At 42.8% G+C, this 23,801-nt stretch overlaps 2 protein-coding genes across 4 annotated transcripts in view; one reads left to right on the top strand and one right to left on the bottom strand.

The window, feature by feature from the left end:
• TAOK3 (TAO kinase 3) overlaps positions 1–3,672 on the top strand; it is a 182,738-nt gene extending 179,066 nt beyond the window's left edge. For all 3 annotated transcript variants that reach the window (XM_047827793.1, XM_047827794.1, XM_047827795.1), the window contains exons 20-21: positions 1,177–1,359; positions 2,411–3,672. In XM_047827793.1, coding sequence (XP_047683749.1) covers positions 1,177–1,359; positions 2,411–2,572 — 345 coding nt within the window. In that variant the 3' untranslated portion in view covers positions 2,573–3,672. The remainder of the gene's footprint in view (positions 1–1,176; positions 1,360–2,410) is intronic.
• An 11,314-nt stretch (positions 3,673–14,986) lies between these two features.
• On the bottom strand, positions 14,987–20,215 carry PEBP1 (phosphatidylethanolamine binding protein 1). The gene is made up of 4 exons (XM_047827483.1): positions 19,962–20,215; positions 18,443–18,552; positions 17,657–17,757; positions 14,987–15,992 (listed from the first exon to the last, which is right to left on the bottom strand). Exons 1-4 carry the CDS (start codon positions 20,094–20,096, stop codon positions 15,775–15,777), a joined length of 564 nt encoding a protein of 187 aa, XP_047683439.1. The 5' UTR covers positions 20,097–20,215; the 3' UTR covers positions 14,987–15,774.
• Between the last annotated feature and the right edge of the window lie 3,586 nt (positions 20,216–23,801).

Below are 23,801 nucleotides of genomic sequence, written 5' to 3'. Positions count from 1 at the left end.
TGTCTTGGCGAAGTGGTCTGTGTAGACACATGTGGATAAATTCAGTGTTGGCAGAACTACCTAATTCAAGGATTCTAATCTCTTAACTTCCCAGCTAAACTGAGGGCCTGATAGATTTAGACAAAACCAAGCCTAAGACAGGAGGATCATCAATCTCAAAACATAGTCCCACTAATAGCCCCAAACCTTCAGTTATGCTCATTGAAAGGTTGGCATTTGTGCTGGCTGACTTGGCCCATTCCCCATACAGGATCAGTAGCGTGGCATAATAATACAAAGTTCAGGAGCTAGAGGGAGCAAGGGGCACTCTATCGGCCTACTTTATAATCTGGGCTTTGCCGTTTCAAACCCAAATGTGCTCCTTGGGATCATCATGGCTATCTTCTGTGGGGAAGAGATTTTGAACCTTGGCTGTCTTCTGTGGGGAAGAGTTTTAGATTGGCTGGCCAGCAGGACAACTTGTATGGCCAGCAGTAGGGACCGCCATCACTTGCTAGGATCATAAGTGTACTGTGGGATAGGCCCCAAGTGTAATGGAGATTTGACTCCTTTTTTAGAGCTAAGGCTATCTCAATGTATGGTGGTTTGAGAGTTAAAGATACATTAGTATGAAAATGGTTAGTCAAAACCAAAATGATGATAACAGCTACTATTTACTAAGCGCTTGGTATGCATCTAGAACCATGCCTAGGATGTCGTGTGAATTCCTTCATTTAATGTTCATACCAATCTTAGACAGTAGGAACTATTACTGATATTTTCTTGAGAGGAACAAAACGGGACCCAGAGAAGTAACTTCTCAAGGTAACACACCCGAGCGAATCGTGGAGCTAGACCTCAAGCTCGGGAGTCTACATCCAAAACCCACCCACCGGCTTCATCACTGGGGCACGTAGCCCTCCTGACTCCTGCTACTGTGGTTTTAAGAAAACCAGTTTTTCTTAAGAAAAGAATGTGTTTGTTTTCTTAAGAAAGAATGCTTTAGGAATGTGTTTGTAGAACTTTGTAGCCCATGGGGCAGAACGCACTACTTCTGATTTCTAACTCTGAATGTACCCGGGGCCTCTGGTGTTCTGAGGGGGTCTGTTCCACTCTACACAAGGAGGCATCTTCCGGCAGGCAGCAGGCACTGTGAACCAGGGATGAATTACAGCGTGTGTCTTTTGTGCCCCACAGTTGCGGCTCGATGAGGCGCAAGAAGCTGAGTGCCAGGCCTTGAGGCTACAGCTACAGCAGGAGATGGAGCTGCTCAACGCCTACCAGAGCAAGATCAAGATGCAGACAGAGGCACAGCACGAGCGAGAGCTCCAGAAGCTGGAGCAGAGGGTGTCTCTGCGCAGGGCACATCTTGAGCAGAAGGTACGAAAGCACTACTCTGGGTCGCGCACAGCTGCGCGGAGGACAGGCCCTGGCCCAGGGAGCTGCCCTTCGCAGAGCCCGGCCCCTGCACCTAAACCGGGCGCTGTTCACTCATTATCTGCTGTTACACTCCTAGGACCCCTGAGAGGTAGGCCTGATCTCCGTCCCACAGGCAGGATACTAAGGCTCCAAATGCTGAAGTTACTCGCATAAGTCTGACCCCACAGCCTAAGTAAGCTCTTTCTATTACCCTGCTAGGAAACCCTGTGCCTTCACAGCCAGGAGAACAACATGGGTCACCGGGTAGTTGATAGGACACATGTGAAAGGCACAATGAGCGGATAGCATGGCTGCTGAATGGTACGAGGAAGCCAGATGCGGGTTTGTTTTTTTATTTCCAGCTATTTCTAAACCGAAGGAAATCACCAGCAGGGCTCTTTAAAAGAAATTAAGAGGAAGAGAAGCTGATATTGCCCCGCATAATAAATGTTATCAGAAGTGAAATAGTCATTGCTGTAAATATTGCTGAGGAATAGGAAGTAGAAAAGATTTCATAAAGCATCTAAAAGCTGTTAAGCATTTATTTGCTTAACCAGTTATCTGTACCTTCTTCTGATACTTCCCTGAGACCAACGTAAGAGACTATTTTCACAGCTCCTGTTCTAGAACTAAATTGCTAATGACCCAGGGGGCGTTTGGCTCTCTATGGGAAAGCAGCACAGTCTAATTGTGCTTGAGTGTCTTTTAGCTTCTCCTGAGCCATCTCCTGCTGAGACAGGACACTGACCCGGATCAGCCAAGCTGCTTGGTCTGCTAGAATGATAGCGCTGGCTCGCCCCAGGCGGGCCCCAAACATTGTTACTCTTGTGAGCAGATTTTGAATATAATGGACTAGATACAAGACGTTTATCCCAGGATTCTCCCAGCCTTCCCCAGTCTAGTTTACGCTTAGTTCCTGGGTGTGCGTTCGTCACACGTGTGCATGTGTGTGGATGTGTGTGTTTGTGAGCGCCTGCCACTAAGAGCGGCTCCTTGCTTGTGCTTTTTTCAGATTGAAGAAGAGCTGGCTGCCCTTCAGAAGGAACGCAGCGAGAGAATAAAGTACCTATTGGAAAGGCAAGAGCGAGAGATTGAAACTTTTGACATGGAGAGCCTCAGAATGGGATTTGGGAATTTGGTTACATTAGATTTTCCTAAGGAGGACTATAGATGAGATTAAATTTTTTTGCCATTTACAAAAAAAAAAGAAAAAAAAAGAAAAAAAAAAGAAAACAGAAAAAAATTCAGACCCTGCAAAACCACATTCCCCATTTTAACGGGCGTTGCTCTCACTCTCTCTCTCTCTTACTCTTACTGACATCGTGTCGGACTAGTGCCTGTTTATTCTTACTCCATCAGGGGCCCCTTCCTCCCCCCGTGTCAACTTTCAGTGCTGGCCAAAACCTGGCCATCTCTTCTATTCATAGTACACGTCACAGTATTGATGTGATTCAAAATGTTTCAGTGAAAACTTTGGAGACAGTTTTAACAAAACAATAAACCAACAACAACAACAAAAAAGTGGGTATATATTGCTTTAAGCAATCACTCATTACCACCAATCTGTGAAAGTAAAGCAAAAAAATAAAAATAAAAATAATAATAATAATAAATGCCAAGGGGGAGAGAGACACAATATCCGCAGCCTTACACCTTAACTAGCTGCTGCATTATTTTATTTTATTTTATTTTTTTGGTATTTATTCATCAGGAATAAAAAAAAACAAAGTTTTATTAAAGATTGAAAATTTGATACATTTTACAGAAACTAATTGTGATGTACATATCAGTGGTGACATATTATTACTTTTTTGGGGACGGGGGGGTGGGCGGGGTGAAGAGATCTTGTGATTTTTAAGAACCTGCTGGCAAGAGTTTAACTTGTCTTCAGCATATTCTGATTGTATCATAATCATTTTCTGCTGTTGCAGAGGATGTGAATACACTTAAGGAGCTCACAGAATCCCAGTAGCACAAATTGGGCTTTGGCAAATCGTGTATTTTGTGTATAGAAGGAATTTAAGGAGAGGTATTACTTATTTTCATATTGTATTTTAACTGTTTCTCTGATCAAATTTTTTTACTTCCTCCTCCTATTCCTCCCCACCTTCCTCCTTTTCCAATTCAGTATTTGGAGTTCAACACTGTCTCTCAATCAGATCATCTGGATCTTTTTCTTTATTTCCCTTCCCCTCCCTGAGTCCCATAACTTGGTCATAAATATTGCATTATTCACACTTTCAAACTGTGTATTTTCTTACAATAAAAAATGATGAAAAAAAAAAGGCTTTACTTCTTTTGCATGCACTTTAAAAAAAACAAAACAAAACATTTTTCAGGTTCCAAGGAAGAGCATGATAACTGTCAGAGCTTTTAATTATATTTGTAAATAAAAGTGTTCATCACATCGCCTTGCTGTGTTATTGTAGCAGGAAGTTTCCCTTCTAGGTTCACCAGTTTGTAATTCAGAGGGAGACCTGCCCTCCAGAAATCATTCTCCGTAGCCCTGGTTGCTTCTTGAAGAAGAGCCATCCAAGACTTTCAGGTAAAGCTGTATCTTCCAAGTTCTTCTACAGGGATGAAGATAATGTTGCACTGTTTGAAGTGGTCAATTGCTCCTTTTTGCCCTTTAGAAAAAGGCACGTGTGCATGCATGTGCGCGCGCACACACACACACACACACACACACACACACCAATGTGCCAGTCATACTTAGGCACATACACTGCAGAGAAAGAAGCAAGCTATTAAGGAGAGATTATGACCAAACATGTGAAATGATCCCACTGTAATAGTAGATCCCCTCAAATTCTGATTTCATTAGAATAATTTTATGTACATAACAATGAGGTGATAAAATATATAACTTTTTTTGTAATGCTTATTTATTTTTTGAGAAAAAGAGACATAGGCAGGGAAGGGGCAGAGAGAGGGAGACACAGAATCCAAAGCAGGCTCCAGGCTCTGAGCTGTCAGCACAGAGCCTGACATGGGATTTGAACCTACGGACCATGAGATCTTGACCTGAGCTGAAATCAGATGCTTAACCAGCTGAGCCACCCAGGCGCCCCTAAAATATACAACTTCTAATATACGGTTTTGGGGTCAAGACATTTTCAGGAAAATCTTTTATTTTTATGGTCCTAAGTCCTGGATGTTGAAAATTTATCTTTAGCATGATGACCTGAAGATCATTCTTGTGTCCTACAGAATGTTCAGTCATCATTAACAAATGTGACCAGTCATGTTCACTCTGACAGACTAAAGCAGAGAGATATACTCAAAAAATTATAAAATAATTATCAACCATAAAACCTTTGATAATTATCACCCAGTTTCCTAGCAGCTTCGTTCATTGAAGTTTCTATATTAGGTACCTCAGAAAATAACACTGGAAAGGGCTGGAAAGAATACTCATAATTGTCCATGAAAAACAGATAACCTGTATTGCATGCTTCTGCTTACTATTTGATGGGACACTACATTAAGCATTTTACAGATGAGGAAATAAGCTCAGACCAAGGGAAAGTGGTGGCCGTGGAGTATGAACTGAGACCTGTCTGATTCCAGAACCCACACTCCTAAGCATAGGTCACGCTGCCACTCAGAAGGACATATTATATCATTAGTAAGGCAGAAAAACTTCCCATGGTTTGTTTCATGTCCCTCGGGAGTGGAAAGAAAAAAAAAAAGCCATCTAGCTAGCCTGTTTAAGGGCTTATTTCCATGAGATTGTAAGTGCTGATCTTTATAAAAGTGCCTCCTCCACAAGTTTGTCGGTGATGTGCCCCAAGGTAGAGTCACCAGAAAGAAGGAATGTGAGTCCCTGCTCCTAACACCTGGAATAGACTGAGTCTTCCACCTCCTAGGACCTACATGAGGAGGCAGTGAGAAGAGACAGGAAGCAGAACGGCAGCAAGAGAACAGGAACAAAAGTGGTGCTAGGGCAGCAGTGGAGAGCCTGTGTCCTGTATTCTTCCAGCATATACTAATCTCCCTGGAAAGAAGAAAGTATTGCCGGTTCGTCATATGTATGGTAAGGACTGCTTATGTTTGACTTGCAACTATTCATTCAATGAGTACCTTATAGGTCCGTACGGTACAATGCCAGAAAACGTAACGTCATAGCATCAGTGTCTCTTAAAAAGGTAAAGATGCTTGCCCTCCTGGAGTTTACATTAAGGGGTAGGAGGAAAATGATAACACAATAATTATAATAAATTACCTTACACAGTCATAAGTGCCATAGATAAAGGAAAAGGGGAACGATAAGGGGGTACTAGAAGTGCCAAGATCATATTTTGCTCATTCACTCAAGAAATAGTTAGCGAACATCTGTGTGCCTGGAGGGTGTGGCAGTAAACAGGTCCCTACTCTGTAGGAGCTCATGGTTTAAATCTCCACTGAAACAAGTAAGTCAAGGGACTAGGTTAATCAATAGTGGACTAAGACAAGCCATGACAATTCAAGTGGTAGGTACCACCAGGAGGTGAACTGAAACAATTACAGTCATAGAGAATACCAGACAACACTTACCAGTGATGTTGAATTGAGTAAAAAAAAAAAAAAAAAAATTTTTTTTCTTGAATTTGCCACCATCTGTAATTATGTATCTGTTGAAAAAGCATATTCCAGGGGTGCTTGGGTGGCTCAGTCAGTTAAGGGTCTGACTGTCTTGATTTCAGCTCAGGATCTCACAGTTTGTGAGTTGGAGCCATGCTTTGGGATCTATGCTGACAGTGCAGTACAGAGCCTGCTTGGGAATCTCTCTCCTCCCTCTCTCTGCTCCTCCCTGGCTTGCTTTCTCTTTCTCTTAAGAATAAATAAACTTTAAAAATCCTTGGAGTTAAAAAAACAAAAACATATTCTGGGGCAAGTGGAAACATGCCCATGTAAGAACACCACATCCCCCTCCAATTTTAATGGAGTAATGTATTTTGTCAAAGAAAGGATAAGGTATAAAAAATATATTTTTATTCTAGTTTGGCATAGTTTGGCATAGTCGCATGCAAGTCTTTTCCACTGATTACAACTAAAAACTAGACCAAACACAAAAGAAACTGAGGACCCTAGGGGGGGAAAAAAAAAAGCATGTGGATTGTGGAAGAGTCACCTAGACAGAGGAATGAAGGTAAAATAAAATCATCCTCAGATGAATAAAAATTAAGAGAATTTATTGTCAGCAGGCCTACTCTACAAGAAATGCTAAAGGAAGTTCCTCATAGTGAAGGAAAATGATACCAGAAGGAAAAACTTGGATCTCTGGGAACAAAGGAAGAATAACAAATGATAAAAATCTAGATAAATAAAAGACTTTTTCCCGTCCTACATTCTTTAAAATATATATATATTTGAAAGCAAAAATTTTAACATCATCTACAGAGGGTTTTGATGTATGTAAATGCAATTCATGTGACAACTATAACAAAATTTGGGGGTCAAGGACCCATATGGTTGCCATGCTTCTACTTATTACGTGAAGCTTATACTTGTTACAAAATGAAGAATTTTGTATTCTTCTTCTAAGCAGATTATGAAAAATTAGGTATGTATATTGTAATTCCTGGAGTAACTACCAAAAACAAAAAGAAAACCTAAAGAGGCATAACAGTCCAAATTCCAATAGGTAAAATATTCAAATAATCCAAAAGAAGGCAGGAAAGGGAAAACAGAGATATAAAAAGAGGAGCAAACAGAAAACATAACAGGGTCAACCTAAATCCCACCATTAGCAGGAATTACATTAAATATTAGCAGTCTACGGGGTGCCTGGGTGGCTCAGTCGGTTAAGCAGCCATCTCTTGATCTCGGCTCAGGTCATGATCTCACGGTTCATGAGTTTGAGCCTCACATTAGGCTATGCACTGATGCAGTGGAGCCTGCTTGGGACTCTCTATGTCTCCCTCTCTCTCTGTCCCTCCCCTGCTTGTGTGCTCTCTCTCAAAATAAACTTAAAAATATATATATTAACGGTCTCTAAATAATCCAGTTAAAATTGACAGAGTGAATTTTTAAAAGGACTATATGCTATCTATAAGAGACAAACTAAATATTAAAGACACAGATAAGGTGAAAGTAAATGATTGGGCCCTGGAGTCTTGTTTTTTGGAAGATTTTTGATTACCAATTCGATTTCTTTACTGGTTATGGATCTGTTCAACTTTTCTTGTTTCAGTTTTGGTAGTTTAAATGTTTCTAGGAATTTGCCCATTTCTTCCAGATTGTCATTTTATTGGCGTATAATTGCTCATAATATTCTCTTATTATTGTTTGTATTTCTGCTGTGTTGGTTGTGACCTTTCCTCTTCCATTCTTGATTTTATTTATTTGGTTCCTTTCCTTTTTCTTTTTGATCAAACTGGTGAGGGATTTATCAGTTTTGTTAATTCTTTCAAAGAACAAGATCCTGGTTTCATTGATCTGTTCTACTGGTTTTTTGTTGTTGTTTGGTTGGTTGGTTTCGATTTCTGCTCTACTTTCTGCCTTTATGCTGGCTTTGTGTTTTATTTGCTGTTATTTTTCCAGTTCTTTAAGGTGTAAGGTTAGGTTGTGTATCTGAGACCTTTCTTCCTTCTTTAGGAAGGCCTGGATTGCTATATACTTCTCTCTTATGACCGCCTTTGCTGTGTCCTAGAGGCGTCGGGCTGTGGTGTTATCATTTTCATGGACTTCCATGTACTTTTTAATTTCCTCTAAAAACTGAGAGCTTTCCCCCTAAGCTCAAGAACATGACAGGGATGTTCACTCTCACCAGTTATTCAACATAGTCTTAGCCTCCAGTCAGACAACACAAAGGAATAAAAGGCATCCAAATTGGCAAGGAGGAAGTCAGACTTTCACTCTTTGCAGATGACATGATACTCTATATGGAAAACCCAAAAGATTCCACCAAAAAACTGCTAGAACTGATCCATGATTTCAACAAAGTTATAGGATATAAAATCAATGCACAGAAATCAGTTGCATTCCTATATACCAATAATGAAGCCACAGAAAGAGAAATCAAGGAATCAATCCCATTTACAATTGCACCAAAAACCATAAAATACCTAGGAATAAACCTAACCAAAGAGATGAAAAATCTGTACACTGAAAACTATAGAAAGCTTATGAAATAAACTGAAGAAGACACAAAAAAATAGAAAAAGATTCTCTGCTCCTAGACAGGAAGAACAAATATTGTTAAAATTACCCAAAGCAATCTACATATTCAATGCAATCCCTATCAAAATAACACCAGCATTCCTCACAGAGCTAGAACAAACAACCCTAAAATTTGTATGGAACCAGAAAAGACCCCAAATAGTTAAAGCAATCCTGAAAAAGAAAAACAAAGCTAGAGGCATCACAATCCCGGACTTCAAGATGTATTACAAAGCTGTAATCATCAAGACAGTATGGTACTGGCACAAGAACAGACACTCAGATCAATGGAACAGAATAGAGAACCCAGAAATGGACCCACAAACATATGGCCAACTAATCTTTGACAAAGCAGGAAAGAATATCCAATGGAATAAAGACAGTCTCTTCAGCAAGTGGTGCTGGGAAAACTGGACATTGGCATGCAGAAGAATGAACCTGGACCACTTCCTGACACCATACACAAAAATAAACTCAAAATGGATGAAAGACCTAAATGTAAGACAGGAGGCCATCAAAATCCTAGGGGAGAAAGCAGGCAAAAACCTCTTTGACCTCGGCCACAGCAATTTCTTACTCAGCACATCTCCGGAGGAAAGGGAAACAAAAGCAAAAATGAACTATTGGGACCTCATCAAAACAAAAATCTTCTGCACAGCGAAGGAAACAATCAGTGAAACTAAAAGGCAATGGATGGAATGGGACAAGATATTTGCAAATGACATATCAGATAAAGGGTTAGTATCCAAAATCTATAGAGAACTTATGAAACTCAACACCCAAAAAACAAATAATCTAGTGAAGAAATGGGCAAAAGACATGAATAGACACTTCTCCAAAGAAGACATCCAGATGGCTGACAGACACATTAAAAAATGCTCAACATCAGTCATCATCAGGGAAATACAAGTAAAACCACATGAGATACCACCTCACACCTGTCAGAATGGCTAACATTAACAATTCAGGCAATGACAGATGTTGGTGAGGATGCAGAGAAAGAGGATCTCTTTTGCAAACTGGTGCAGCCACTCTGGAAAACAGTGTGGAGGTTCCTCAAAAAATTAAAAATAGACCTGCCCTATGACCCAGCAGTAGCACTGCTAGGAATTTACTCAAGGGATACAGCAGTACTGATGCCTAGGGGCACTTGTACCCCAATGTTTATAGTAGCACTCTCAACAATAGCCAAATTATGGAAAGAGCCTAAATGTCCATCAACTGATGAATGGATAAAGAAATTATGGTTTATATACACAATGGAGTACTACATGGCAATGAGAAAGAATGAAATATGGCCCTTTGTAGCAACGTGGATGGAACTGGAGAGTGTGATGCTAAGTGAAATAAGCCATACAGAGAAAGACAGATACCATATGTTTTCACTCTTATGTGGATCCTGAGAAACTTAACAGAAACCCATGGGGGAGGGGAAGGAAAAAAAAGAGGTTAGAGTGGGAGAGACAGCCAAAGCATAAGAGACTCTTAAAAACTGAGAACAAACTGAGGGTTGATGGGGGGTGGGAGGGAGGAGAGGGTGAGTGATGGGTATTGAAGAGGGCATCTTTTGGGATGAGCACTGGGTGTTATATGGAAACCAATTTGACAATAAATTTCATATATTAAATAAAAAATAAATAAATGAAATAGAGGATAAACAACAAAGAAACCATCCAAGCCAAAAGCTTATTCTTTGAAAAGAGCAACCAAATTGACAAATTCCTGGCTAGACTTACCAAGAAAAAACAAATTGCCAGTATCAGGGGTGAATAGGGGAGTTATCATCACAGATCCTACAGATATGAAAAGGATAATGAGAGAAAACTATGAATAACTTCATAGCAACAAATTGAAAACCTGAATGAAATACACTTATTTCTTAAAAAACCAACTTAACCAAAATTGACACAAGTAGAAATAGAAACTTAATAGCCCTATATCTTTAAATTTTTTGAATTTGTCATAAAAAGTTTCTCCAAGAAAAAACTTCAATTCCAGACAGTTTCACTAGTGAATTCTATCAACATTCAAGGAAGAAGTAACACAAACCTTACACAATTTTTTTCAAGACATAAAGAAGACAGGATCACTACCCAACTTGTTGTGTGTATATGTAATATCAAAACCTGACAAAGAAGGGGAGAGGGACAGACAAAATAGGTGAAGGGGATTAAAAGGTACAAACTTCCAGTTATAAGTAAGTCATGGAGATGAAAAGTACAGCATAGGAAACACAACAGATGGTGACTACACTTGTGGTAAGCACTGAGTAATGTATAGAATTGTAGAATCATGTACACCTAAACCTAATATGACATTGTATATCAACTATACTTCAATAATAAAAAATCTGGAAAGACTTTATCAAAAAAAAAAGCAAAATATAAATGAATGTACCTTATAAATATGGATATAAGATTGCTTAATAAAATATTATCAGATGGAAACTAGCAATATTTTAATTTTTTTTAAATTTTTTTAACATTTATTTATTTTTGAGACAGAGAGAGACAGAACATGAATGGGGGAGGGTCAGAGAGAGAGGGAGACACAGAATCTGAAACAGGCTCCAGGCTCTGAGCAGTCAGCACAGAGCCCGACGCAGGGCTCAAACTCACGGACCGTGAGATCATGACCTGAGCTGAAGTCGGACGCTTAACCGACTGAGCCACCCAGGCGCCCCGGAAACTAGCAATATTTTAAAAGATTTGTATTACAGGACGCCTGGGTGGCTCAGTCAGTTGAGATTCTGACTCTTGGTTTCGGCTCAGGTCATGATCTCATGGTTCATGGGTTTGAACCCTGCTTAGGGCTCTGTGCTGACAGTGCAGAGCCTGCTTTGTATTCTCTCCCCCTCTCTCTGTCCCTCCCCCACTCACGTACTCTCTCTTCCTCTCTCTCTCAAAAACAAACATTAAAAAAAAAGGTTGGTAGTACACAATGAACAAGAAAGGTTTATCTCATAAATACAAAGTTGATTTAACACTTGAAAATCAATGTAATCACTATATTAACAAAATAAGTGGGAAATTCATGAAATCATTTCAGTAGAAGCAGAAAAAGCATTTGGAAAAAGTTCTACATCCATTCATTAAAAAGATAAAAACCAAGAACTCCTAGCAAATTAAGAATAGCAGGAGGGGCGCCTGGGTGGCTCAGTCAGTTGAGTTTCTGACTTCAGCTCAGGTCATGATCACTGGTCCATGATTTAGAGCCCCACATCAGGCTCTGTGCTGACAGCTCAGAGCCTGGAGTCTGCTTCAGAATCTGTGTCTCCCTCTCTCTCTGCCCCTCCCCCACTCATGCTCTGTCTCTTTCAAAATAAATAAATATTAAAAACAGACTGAGGGAGGCTATCCCCCTATTTCTAAGGTTATAATATCTTTTCCTATGTATTCTTTTCATGTGATCTTCTTGCGCATACACTTGACCTTCTTTGGTTGGATTGTTGACCTTTTTCTGAATCATTTTTGAGTCTATACCTGTCCTAGACCAGGAAACTAACATACTACCATAATTCCTCATTGATTTTTCAGTCTCTGTGAGTGAGAAAGTACTGTGGTTAGCAGAGAAGTCTCAAAGAAAACAGGAGTTTAGAGAGAAAAGAGTAAATTATTAAAACAAAATTTTTTAAACACTTATTTATTTTTGAGAGACTGAAAGAGACAGAGCATGAGCAGGGGAGGGGCCCAGAGAGAGGAAGACACAGAATGTGAAGCAGGCTCCAGGTTCCAAGCTGTCAGCTCAGAGTCTGACATGGGGCTTGAACCCTCAAACCGTGAAATAATGACCTGATCCGAAGTCAGACGCTTAACAGACTGAGCCACCCAGGCTCCCCTCATCTTAAATACACATAAATACCAAATTATTAAAATGTTTAAAGTTTGAGAAAATCAGTTAAGGGCACGGGGAGAAAAAGGTACTTTCATGTACCATTGACGTTGAGTATAAGCATGACATTTTTGGAGGGTGGTTTGTCGGGATCAGGACTAAAAATGTATATACCCTTTGACCTATTTATATGGTAGAAATTTACTAAATTACTTGCAAAAGCATTTATACATCTAGAAAAATGTTTGTGGACACACTGTTTATAATAGCAAACTACCAGAAATAATCTAATCACAGTAGGGGAACTAGACTGGTTCTTTACAGAACTCCCATAACAATAGAATATTTGTTCAAAATATAGATGTGAATTGTAGGCACCTTTTAACTAAAGATATACTGCACAGGGGTGCATTAGTTGGGGAAGAAACAGTGCCTAACAATGTATGCTAACATGGGTAGAAAGACCCTAATTTTTAAAGAGGAGATATGTAGATATATGGCTCACCTGGAGATTTAGGTTTCTGAAGAAAGCACAAACTGCTAACTGCTCCTGAAGAACCAGGAAGGTGGAAGGCACTTCTTCCCACGCTGTGTTCCTCGTCTAACCATGGGTGTGCGTTATTTTGCATATTTATTTTTAAGGTCAACAGGATAGTTGTTTTCTTTATAGGACTTTTTGTTTTGCAAATTATTTATATATTTTTTAATTTTTTAAACGTTTATTTTTGAGAGAGAGAGAGTTTGCGAGCATGAGTGGGGGAGGGGCAGAGAGAGGGAGACACAAATCTGAAGCAGGCTCCAGGTTCTGAGCCATCAGCACAGAGACCAACCCAGGGCTCAAACCAATGAACACTAAGATTATGACCTGAGCCTAAGTTGGATGCTTAACTGACTGAGCCACCCAGGTGCCCCTTATTTATATATTTTTAAAAGCTTATTTATTTTGGGAGAGGGGGGTTGTGGATGGACAGAGAGAGAGGGAGATTGAGAATCTCAAGCAGGCTCCACACTATCAAGAACAGAGACTGCTGCGGGGCTCGAACCTACGAACCGTGAGATCATGACCTGAGCCGAAACCAAGAATTGGACACTTAATCGACTGAGCCACCTAGGTGCCCGTTTTGCAATTTAAAAATTGAATTTTAAAACCCTGAAGTTAGAAAATAATTACCTTCTACCTTCCCCCACCCCTCCAGAGAGGACACAAAGCAGCATTTCCAAGTTTTTTCAGAGAAGGAACTGCAGCAAAAGGTGGGGGGAAGACCCAGCCTCGCTTAGCACATGCCAGGCCCAATCACGACCCCTTCTCCATCACAAACCAGGTCAGTGATGTGGACCTTCAAATATCTCCTTTCCTTTCTTTTTGGTACATTAAGTGGTGTCCAAGTACAGGTGACCCTTGAACAAATGGGTTTCAAAACTGCGTGGGTCCACTTACATGTGGACTTTTTTCAAGACGGTATGGTACCGTAAATCTATTTTCTCTTCCTTATAATTTTCTTAAGGACATTCTTTTCTCTAGCGTCGTTCATTGTAATAATATGGTATATAGTGCATAGAAGACACAAAATGTGTTAAGCAATTATTTGTTATTGGTAAGGCTTCCAGTCAACAGCGGACTATTAGTAGTTAAGGTTATGGAGACTGAAAGTTATACACAGATTTTTAACCACGGGGTGGGGCGGGGTGCCACAAACCCTGAATTGTTCAAGGGTCAACTGTAAGCTCCCCCCAACCCACCCTCCCACCTTTTGGGTACAGATTCCGTATGGATCACAAGTCACAACAGTGAGAGGTGTAGCCTATTTTTTGGTCATTGTTCCTGTGCCCAACAGTACCAACGGAGAAGGTGTGCCACTGGTTTCACTCAGGTGGAGAGAAGTCCTTTTGAAAAACAAAGGTACTTTTTGGGCAAGAGTTGGCCTAAAGCTTTGTGATTTATTTTTTTTAAAACCCTCAAGTTGGGGGCGCCTGGGTGGCGCAGTCGGTTAAGCGTCCGACTTCAGCCAGGTCACGATCTTGCGGTCCGTGAGTTCGAGCCCCGCGTCGGGCTCTGGGCTGATGGCTCAGAGCCTGGAGCCTGGTTCAGATTCTGTGTCTCCCTCTCTCTCTGCCCCTCCCCCGTTCATGCTCTGCCTCTCTCTGTCCCAAAAATAAATAAACGTTGAAAAAAAGATTTAAAAAAAAAAAAAAAAAAAAAAAAACCCTCAAGTTGGAATGGTTACTTTTTTTTTTTTAATGTTTATTTATTTTTGAGAGGAAGAGACAGTGTGAGCAGGGGAGGGGCAGAGAGAGGGGGGAGACACAGAATCCGAAGCAGGCTCCAGGCTCTGAGCTGTCAGCACAGAGCCCGATGTGGGGCTCGAACTCACAAACCGTGAGATCATGACCTGAGCCAAAGTTCGACACTTAACCGACTGAGCCACCCAGGAGCCCATGCCCATGGAATGGTTACTTCTGCTGTAGTCTGATGGCACATATACAGCGTGGATTCTCTGTATGGTCCCTGAATCAAGTCCCGGTCTTCATTGCTGGTCAGGGAAAGGGGCTGTCTCTTGACTTCCCACATTTATGAAACCCCATACCCAAAAGGGCAAAATATCTAGAGACCTGATTCATCCACACAATGTTTTTACTTTTATTCAACTATAAGCAAACAGCATAATTAACACAATAGTCCGCAACCCCAGATCGGCTTTTCTTACACAGACGAAGAGTGACCAGTTCAACAGGTAGACAACTTAGGGATTTTTGACAAACTTACTCAGCCCTGTAGTTCATCTAAATGGCAGTGCCTTAACCGCAAAGCAACTCTGCCTATTGCTTTTTCCAATACTGCTATTTCAAGGAGGCAGAGCAGGACACTTACTCCTAGTAAATAGTCTGAGATGTTGGGGGTTAGTGGACACACCAGCCTCTGGCTTTCTTGGTGAGAGACATGGCCGTGGAAACAGGACCCAGAAGTGCCATCATGCACAATTCCAGACTCAGCTTACAAAGGCAGAGGCAACGAATCTTTTTCTTTTCTTTTTTTTTTTAAACCTCCCTTCAAGAGTCTTTGATGCTCTGCTCTATTACTAGAAGACCTGGTCTTTTTACCTGAATTTTTTCTTTCTTAAATTCTGGGTTGCTACTCTCATATTAACAATGTGATGACCCCATCCTGGTACCAATATATCCCTCACAAAGGAGTTCAAATTTGATCAAAACATAAACTGGGATGTGACTCTCTGAAATTATAAAAGGACAGGCAGAAGGAAAAGTCACTCTAAACCACTATCTGATTGCTCAGGCCTCACCTGTGAGGATGGGACACGGGAGAGCAGAGAAATCTACATGCAACACTGAACTTGAGAACACTGCTCCAGACCTCCAGGATGCTTTCTGTCTCCTAGCATTTCCCTACTTCCCAGACAGCTGCTCATAGAGTTTGGGCACATAGTCATCCCATTCAGCTTGGTAACATGTACCGGCCACCGGGGGCCCAAGCTCGTACTTTTTGCGGAAAGATGCCACTTTGAATTTGCCACGGTGGTCTCCGGATCGGTTGCTGAGAATGGGCTCATCACACTTCAGCGGCCCGTTCTGCTCGTAAACCAGCCAGACGTAGCGGTGAAGGCCTGGAGGGAACATGCATACACAGCTAGGCATCAAGGATGGAGAGGTCACCCATGTTCATGTTCGACGTGCCAACTGGGAGGGACCCAGCCACCCCACTGGCAAGAGGGACACTGAGGACCCGCACAGGTAGGAGTCAGGACACTCACCTGCTGAAAACCCACTGCAATTGGCATGAAGTCCACAGCTGGCAGCAGGGCCTGGGCCTGGCCCTTGCTCACCCCTCCTAACACCTCTGCCCCCCACTCATCTCATTCTGGGCTCCCAGCCCATCTCCACTGGGACCCGATTGCAAGTCATCTTCCACCACCCCCATCTGAACACCCACTTCACTTCTGCCGTAGTAACACTCCTCTAAGAGTCTTACTTTTCAGTTTAGTCTCCTCACTAGAAAAGAGCTCCATAAAGCTATGCTGTTTGTCTAGTTGACCGTCTTCACCGCAGGACCTACCCTAGTGCCTGGTAAAACTCACTGCAACCAACTAAGTAGCAAAGATGCTGAAAAACAACTAGTGTTCAAAGGTGCTTACAGGGTCACCTTCATCTGTCAGTCAATATTCATGGACTAAAACAACTATGGTCTGGGCATTTTTTGCTATGCATATTGTACTTTACTAAAAGAATATTTTTTAAAAAGCAAAAGGGGAAAAAAAAAGTCAGTCACTGAAGCTTTTTTTGCTAACGAGAACACAGCTCCTACTCGAGAGAATTGCTTTATTCTCCTGTGTGTACTTCCCATAATTAAACTGCCTAATTATATAACTGCCCTAGAGAACTTAATCGATCCCTGGAAAAGATGTACCTTTACTTTCCTCTTATGAATACATGAGAGGGCGTGAAGCCATCTGAAGCTTCAGGGTCTACAGATAAAGCATGAGCCTATGGCCAACTGTTCTTGTCGGGAACCTTCCTGTACCTCTTCAGACTAACACGGCTGGACAGTGTTTCCAACCACCTGACTTCCTTATTCCAGCAAATGAAAGCACCCTGTAATGCACAACAGGTGTAACATCTGACGTGGGGAAGTTTCAGTATAGTATTCTCCCTCTCTTTGTAACACAGCACATGTAATCTGTAATATAACACCACACAACATGTGTGCGTATCTTTAGTATACGTCTTGCTTCCAAGTCTTTTCAAGAGGATACCACCCTACACTTGCAACAGAAAGGAGCTATAAAGAGATAAAGAAGCCAGTTCTTTATAACAAATTTGGAAACTATGGTAACTTCTGAGGTCTTCCATGGGAACCGGCGAAGGCTGAATGTAGAACTCAGATGGGTTAACTGTGTTCCATCCACGTGCAGCGGCATGGCACTGCCACCCCCACCGCCCACCCCCGGAAACTGTTCCAAGCTTTCTGCAACACTGCTTCCTCGGAATGCTCTCACCGACTTCCCTGCATATGATGGCCTAGTGGCTGAGAGGCAATCATTAACAGAGGTGCCATCTGACCAGAACCCAAGGTTCTAGCCACCTGACGTCACTGCAGGTCTCAATGTCTCTGGCAGGCAACTGCCTTGGAGGTTGAACTGCACTGCCTGAAAGCCCCACTAGGCTAAGGGATCTCTGAGAACCAAACTAAAACTTGCAGCCCTTTGGGCCACTCCTAATGTGCACCCACTACCCCCGCCTGCCTCACCCCCCAAAAGTAGCTTTTACTGACCTGTGCCCTTGGGAGGCCCAGAGCCGACGTAATCAGAGAGGACTGTGCCACTGCTAATGTCGTTGCCCTTCATGTTGACCACCAGAAAATGGTGCCATTCCCTATAATGAGGAACACAGGACAGTCAACACACAGGAAATTCGTACACACTCACTGCACAGTCAGCAAGTGTGCACGAAGCACAGGCTCTGGGCCAGGATGCAGCGATGACACAGACAGACAGTCCTGCTTTCTTAGCCAGCACAAACCTCACCACTCTGCACAAGAGAGGGCCCAATACCTCCCTCTGAGATTTTCTAGGCAGTGTCTGCAAACACTTTCTGGAAAGGGCCAGACAGTAAATGTTTTAGGCTTTGCCGTTCATACTGTCTCTGTCACTATCCAATTCTGTGGCGATAGTGTGAAAGCTGCCATTAACAAGACATAAATAAGTTATCGTGGCCGTGTCCCAACAAAACTTAATATATGAACACTGAAATTTGAATTTCTTGTAGCTTTCACATGTTACAAAGCATTATTCTTTCAATTTCAATCACTTAAAAATGTAAAAACCATTCTTGGCTCATGGGGCTATACAAAAATAGGTATGAGACAGATGTGGCTCTGGGCTACAGTTTCTAGACTGCTGCACTAGGGACTGAGAGGTAGGAAATGCACACTCTGGCTTAAGCATGGGTGTGGACATCCCAAACTGGGTCTATTCTCCTGGCACAGCATGCCAGAAAGCACTAGGTCATATTTGGATGACCTGGTGTTCCTGGTGTTCCCCGTCTTTCCCCAACTTGCCTGTATTTGGGGTCCTTCCTGCTGGGAGCATCTGGGTCTGTCATGACCAAGGTGTAGAGTTTACCTGGATCAAGGCCATCCCATGCAATACTGGTGGGCCGGTTTTTAACCTGTAGGAAGGAAGCAGTGTGGAGTTAAAAAGTTGGAAATGCGGAAGCCAACACTCTTTGATTTCAGGTTCCTCAAAGGTAACACACAGTAGATTATTAATAAAAGCTAAAGTTTATTGACTCTGCTGAGAGCCAGGAGCTTACTAATATACATTATTTATTTTAGTCCCAACCACACTACAGGGCTGTTACCCTAGCATGTTATTAACAGAAAGAGGTGGGGTCCGAATTTAAACCCTGCCGCTGACTGAGTCCTCTAAACTGCAACCTCACATGGTCTGGAATGACAGGTTCTCTAGATTTTGTGACCAGGAGCTTAGCTGGGGCTTGCTTAAGTGCAATCTGAATTAACCGGACACTTAAAAATGCACAGAACAGGCACCTGGGTGGCGCAGTCGGTTAAGCCTCCGACTTCAGCCAGGTCACGATCTCGCGGTCCGTGAGTTCGAGCCCCGCGTCAGGCTCTGGGCTGATGGCTCAGAGCCTGGAGCCTGTTTCCGATTCTGTGTCTCCCTCTCTCTCTGCCCCTCCCCCGTTCATGCTCTGTCCCTCTCTGTCCCAAAAATAAATAAACGTTGAAAAAAAAAATTAAAAAAAAAAATGCACAGAAAATGAGAAAGTCCAGGTGGCCCAACTGCATAGTGAGTCTGGGAAAACGTGGGCTGCAGAGAGGCACTTTATTTAAAACAATAAGCTCTGTAAACATCCAACACAGTACACTGTCAGAACAGTTTATTCACACCATTGCCCCGGAGCTTCATGACCGATAACTAGCAAGTGTCTGGCACCCGTTTCTCCGCTTGCAGCAGCCAGGGCCTGGTCTGGTCTCAGGCAGGGGCGTTGGAGGCCAAACGGTAGAACACTGCAGGCTGTTGGCCCTCGAGCATTCCAGCTGCAGAACGAACTTAGAACTTACCTTCGGGTGGCTTCTTGCTCTTGCCCGCTAAGACAAACGGAGGAATCCGGGGGCGATACTGGTCACCGGTTACATAATGCGTCACATGGCCTCGGGTGGGGCCTCTGCCACCCAAACTGTGGCCTAAAATTCTGGGACCCGAGGGGAGGCTCTGGGGCAGCCGGGGCGACCTCGGCCATCACTTCCCGGGCACCGCCCCCTCCCCGCCCCTGCCCCCAAGGCCCAAGCAGTTTCTGGGCCTAGGCCCCGACCAACGCCACGAAGTAAGTCCCTGCAAAGTAGATCACTTTCTCCTGCAGGCGGAGCTCCGCCCGCCACGTGCTGCGGTCCTGGTGCCCGCAGGTGCCTGCAGGCCTGCAGCGTGAGCACCGCGACCCCCTTCCCTCTGAGGAGCCGGCGCACAGAGGCCGGAACATCCTTCCCATCTCCGCCGGGTCCCCTCCCCGGAGGCCTCCAGGCCTGGAGCAGAGACACGCCCGCCGCCCTCGGGTACCTGGGTGGGCGTCAGCACTTTGCCCAGCTCGTCGACCTCCGCCCCCGTGTATTTGACCTGCAGCGGATGCTGCGGCCGCTCGTCCACTTCCTGCAGGCTCAAAGGCCCGGACCACTTGCTGAGGTCAACCGGCATCGCTGAGCCGAGGTGGGCAGACGGCGGAGAAGAGACGCGGGAGGTAAGGGCACAGGCCTGCAACAGCAACTCCCAGCAGTCGGCGAGCTGGCGGGAGGAGGTGCAGGACCAGCAGCCGTGGAGACGCATGCGCCGGAGCCACAGCCTTGCCCTTCCCCTGTCCTCCAATCACAGGCGAGGTCCGGCCTACTCTGCGCTCTAATTGGTCAAAGCCGGTAGCAAGGGGCGTCTCGCGGTCCCAGGTCAATGCAGTAGGTTTTGCCTTTTCTTTTTGCACTGAGGGTAGTTGCTAACCCGCTGCAGTAGCAGATTTCCAAGTTGCTGTGCCTCGATTTGCAAGACTGTTGTATCAAGAAATGCAATTAAACTAGCATATATATATATATATATATATATATATATATATATATATATATATATACATACATATATATATATAATTTTTTTTTACCATTTTGCATGATTCTTGCTCTATTTTTTAAATACAGAAATGATAAGGCCTTGCTTCTTTTCCCACTTCTTACAGCAAACCTGGTTGCCCTCACCGCCCTGTACTTTTTGCGCATGCTCACGTTTTGGTAACTGCCAAGTGAGAGAGCCTGAGATCAAACTAATGTGCATTTTTCTAAACGGACAGATATATTTGCACATGTATTTGATTCCCCTGTACCCACTTGGTGCAAACAAGATTCCTGGGAAGTGGTTTTCTTTTTTAACTTATTAAACCATAATGATTCCTGTGTTGCTGACAATGGGCTCTGCCTCTGCCAGAACTGCTTTCATGGTGGCCACCAAATGCTTTCTTTTTACTAAATATAATGGGCACTATTTAACAGTCCTTAACCAATTTGACCTTAGGACAGTTTTTGACATTGATTACCACCTCTCTCCTCGCCCCCAGGTAATTAAAAATTGTCTGTTGTTTTCTTAATGGTAAGAATACAAGTTCATTGTAGAAAATTCGGAGGAAAAAAAAACTAATGAATTAAATTAAAATCATTTCTATTACACTACATGGATATAAACATCAGTTAACAATAATTTCGTTCTGTTTATTCATTAATATAAAAATTGCATTAACCTCCAACATTATGGAATATATCAAAAAGGTATCAAAGTATATATCAAAATATCAAATCAAAAATAAATCATTATTTAATGGCTTATTCTGTTCTAGATGCACCATAATTTATTCAACAATCCTCTTGATGTTGGACATTTGTGTTTTTTTGTTGTTTTTTCCTTTTACAAACATCAAGGAAATGAACATCTTTATACACATATATTAATGAGGGGCACCTGGGTGGCTTAGTTGGTTAAGCGTTGGACTTCGGCTCAGGTCATGATCTCACTGCTGGTGAGTTTGAGCCCCACATCGGTCTCTGTGCTGACAGCTCAGAGCCTGGAGCCTGCTTTGGCTTCTGTGTACCCCTCTCTCTCTCTGCCCCTCCCCTGCTCAAACTCTGTGTGGCTCTCAAAAATAAACATTAAAAAAAAAAACAACTTGGTAGGTAGTTTCAGGAAAATTTTATTAGGGATGTACTAGGCCAAAGAGTACTCCAATGAGGACTGTCATTTACTGACGGTTAGCACTACCCTATGCCAGGCCCTAACTGAAGGGAGGCCTTGAAACTCAGAGTCTCATTACATCATCACACCAACCCAAAGTGGAAGGCACTGCTGTTACCCCATTCCATAGATAAATAAACTGAGGCTTGGAAAGGTGTAAGCCTGCCTGGCTACAAAAGCCAGACGCAAAGCCCTTAGGCACACCCTAGCTGGGAGTGCAAGGGTGAGGGGGGCGGGGGGTTGTAGAGGTGAGGCGGTCATGATCTGGCCTCCAGAAAGCTTCCTCTAGGAAAGGTGTCACCACGAAGAGCCCACTTGGCAACCATGAGAATGCGCCTCTTAGATCTGACTGCTAGGAGAGAATTTGGGTCCCAGCTGCTATGCTCTCTCTGCTTTTAAGCCAAGGCCGTGCTTTGGCAGACTTCCCCACTGGCAATGACCAAGCTCTGCAGAGATACTATGGCAGAGCCTGGAGACGGGCTCCTCTGTAGTCAGGATGGACTTGCCTGCTTTCTTTGAAACTGCACCTCAGGTAGACGCTTCCTGCACAGGTCAGACAGCTCTCCCAGCCTCTTCACTCTCTCCCAGTTATTTGCACAGCCATTTCCCCTAATAAGTTTTTTGCACAGCTTCTCAGATGACCAAGAGTGACACTCCCAAGTTTAAAAGACAGTATGAGGACAACCTGAAGTGGAAGTGAACTTGGAGTGTTAGGTCTTGGAACAGTGGGCAGATGGATTTTGCTGGAATGGGGCATTTGGGTAGGGGCAGGTGGATGGCATAGCAATAAGGCTGAATAAAGCTGAAGAGACACAAAAAGGAATATCCTTTTATTTTTTAACCTAGGAAAAGTTTAAAATTTTCTTCAGTACACAAATACCCAGCCACATAGCATAATCTAAGAGCATGGGTATAGGAAACAGAATGAGTTCATATTCCAAATCACTCACCCAATACCTATGAAACCTTGGGCATGTGTGACAGGCAGAAAAATGGCCTGTCAAAGATGTCCACATCCTAACCTCAGAATCTGTGAATATTGCATGGCAAAGGGGAATTATGGTTGCAAATGGAATTAAGGTTGCTAATCAGATGCCCTTAAAATCAGGAGATTATCCTGGATTATCTGGGTGGGCCCAAGGTAATTTCAAAGGTCCTTAAATCGGAGGGGGAAGGCAGGATTGTCAAAACCAGAGTGATGCCATGTGAGAAAGACTCAACCGGCCATTGCTGGCCTTGAAGATGGAGGAAGGGACCATGAGACAAAGAGTGCCGGTAGCCTCTAGAAGCTAGAGAAGACAAGGAAACAGATTCTCCCCTAGAGCCTCCAGAGTGTACATAGCTGTGCTGACACTTTTGATTTTTAGCTCGGTGAGACTTCAGACTTCTAGCATCCAGAACTATAAGATAATACATCTGTGTTAGTACTTAAGCCACTAAGTTTGTAGTCATTTGGTACAGTGGCAACAGGAAACTCATACAGCACGTGACTTATCCTCACGAGGCCTTAGTTTCTCCCTCTCTAAACTGGGTTTACCAACACCCCTGAAATGATCATTGTGAGGATTCCATGCAACTCATCTGATGTGCTTCACACACAGCCTGGCACCTCCAAGTAGGAAGCTATTACTTTATTAGACATTCACTGCATAAAACTCATATATAAAAATAAGCAAACATAAAATTAATTAGTTAAGTAATGTCCTTTAGTAATCCTACCACCCAAGTCAATGAACATGTTGCTGTATTTCCTTCCAGACTTCTTTCTATGCATATAAATGTGAATATGCATATATGAAAATATGATTTCAATATGACATACATGCTGTTGTGTAATTTGCCTCTCTTTGGCTTTCTCCGGTCATGTCTATAAATAAATACAGCCACACTTTTTTTAACCTGGCTTTATTTTATTTTATTTTATTTTATTTTATTTTATTTTGTTTTATTTTATTTTATTTTTTTGAGAGAGACAGAGAGCATAAGTGAGCAAGGGGCAGACTCACCCAGGGCTTTAGTGGGGCTCGAGCTCACCTGATGTGGGACTTGAACTCATGAACTCTGAGATCATGACCTGAGCTGAAGTCAGATGCTTAACGACTGAGCCACTCAGGTGCCCAGCAACATTTTCTTTAA

The sequence above is a fragment of the Prionailurus viverrinus genome, chromosome D3 (genome assembly GCF_022837055.1).
Source record: "Prionailurus viverrinus isolate Anna chromosome D3, UM_Priviv_1.0, whole genome shotgun sequence".
NCBI lineage: Eukaryota > Metazoa > Chordata > Mammalia > Carnivora > Felidae > Prionailurus > Prionailurus viverrinus.
The sequence above is the reverse complement of the archived record's forward strand: the minus strand, read 5'-3'. Positions and strand labels throughout refer to the sequence as shown.

What these genes read in the sequence shown, in the direction of transcription:
- PEBP1 (XM_047827483.1), bottom strand. Translation starts at nt 20,096, where the DNA reads ATGCCGGTTGACCTCAGCAAGTGGTCCGGGCCTTTGAGCCTGCAGGAA. An exon ending in AGGAAGGACCCCAAATACAG is followed by an intron (nt 17,758 to 18,442) that starts GCAAGTTGGGGA and finishes TCCTCATTATAG; the next exon opens with GGAATGGCACCATTTTCTGG. An exon ending in TGGGCCTCCCAAGGGCACAG is followed by an intron (nt 15,993 to 17,656) that starts GTCAGTAAAAGC and finishes TGTTCCCTCCAG; the next exon opens with GCCTTCACCGCTACGTCTGG.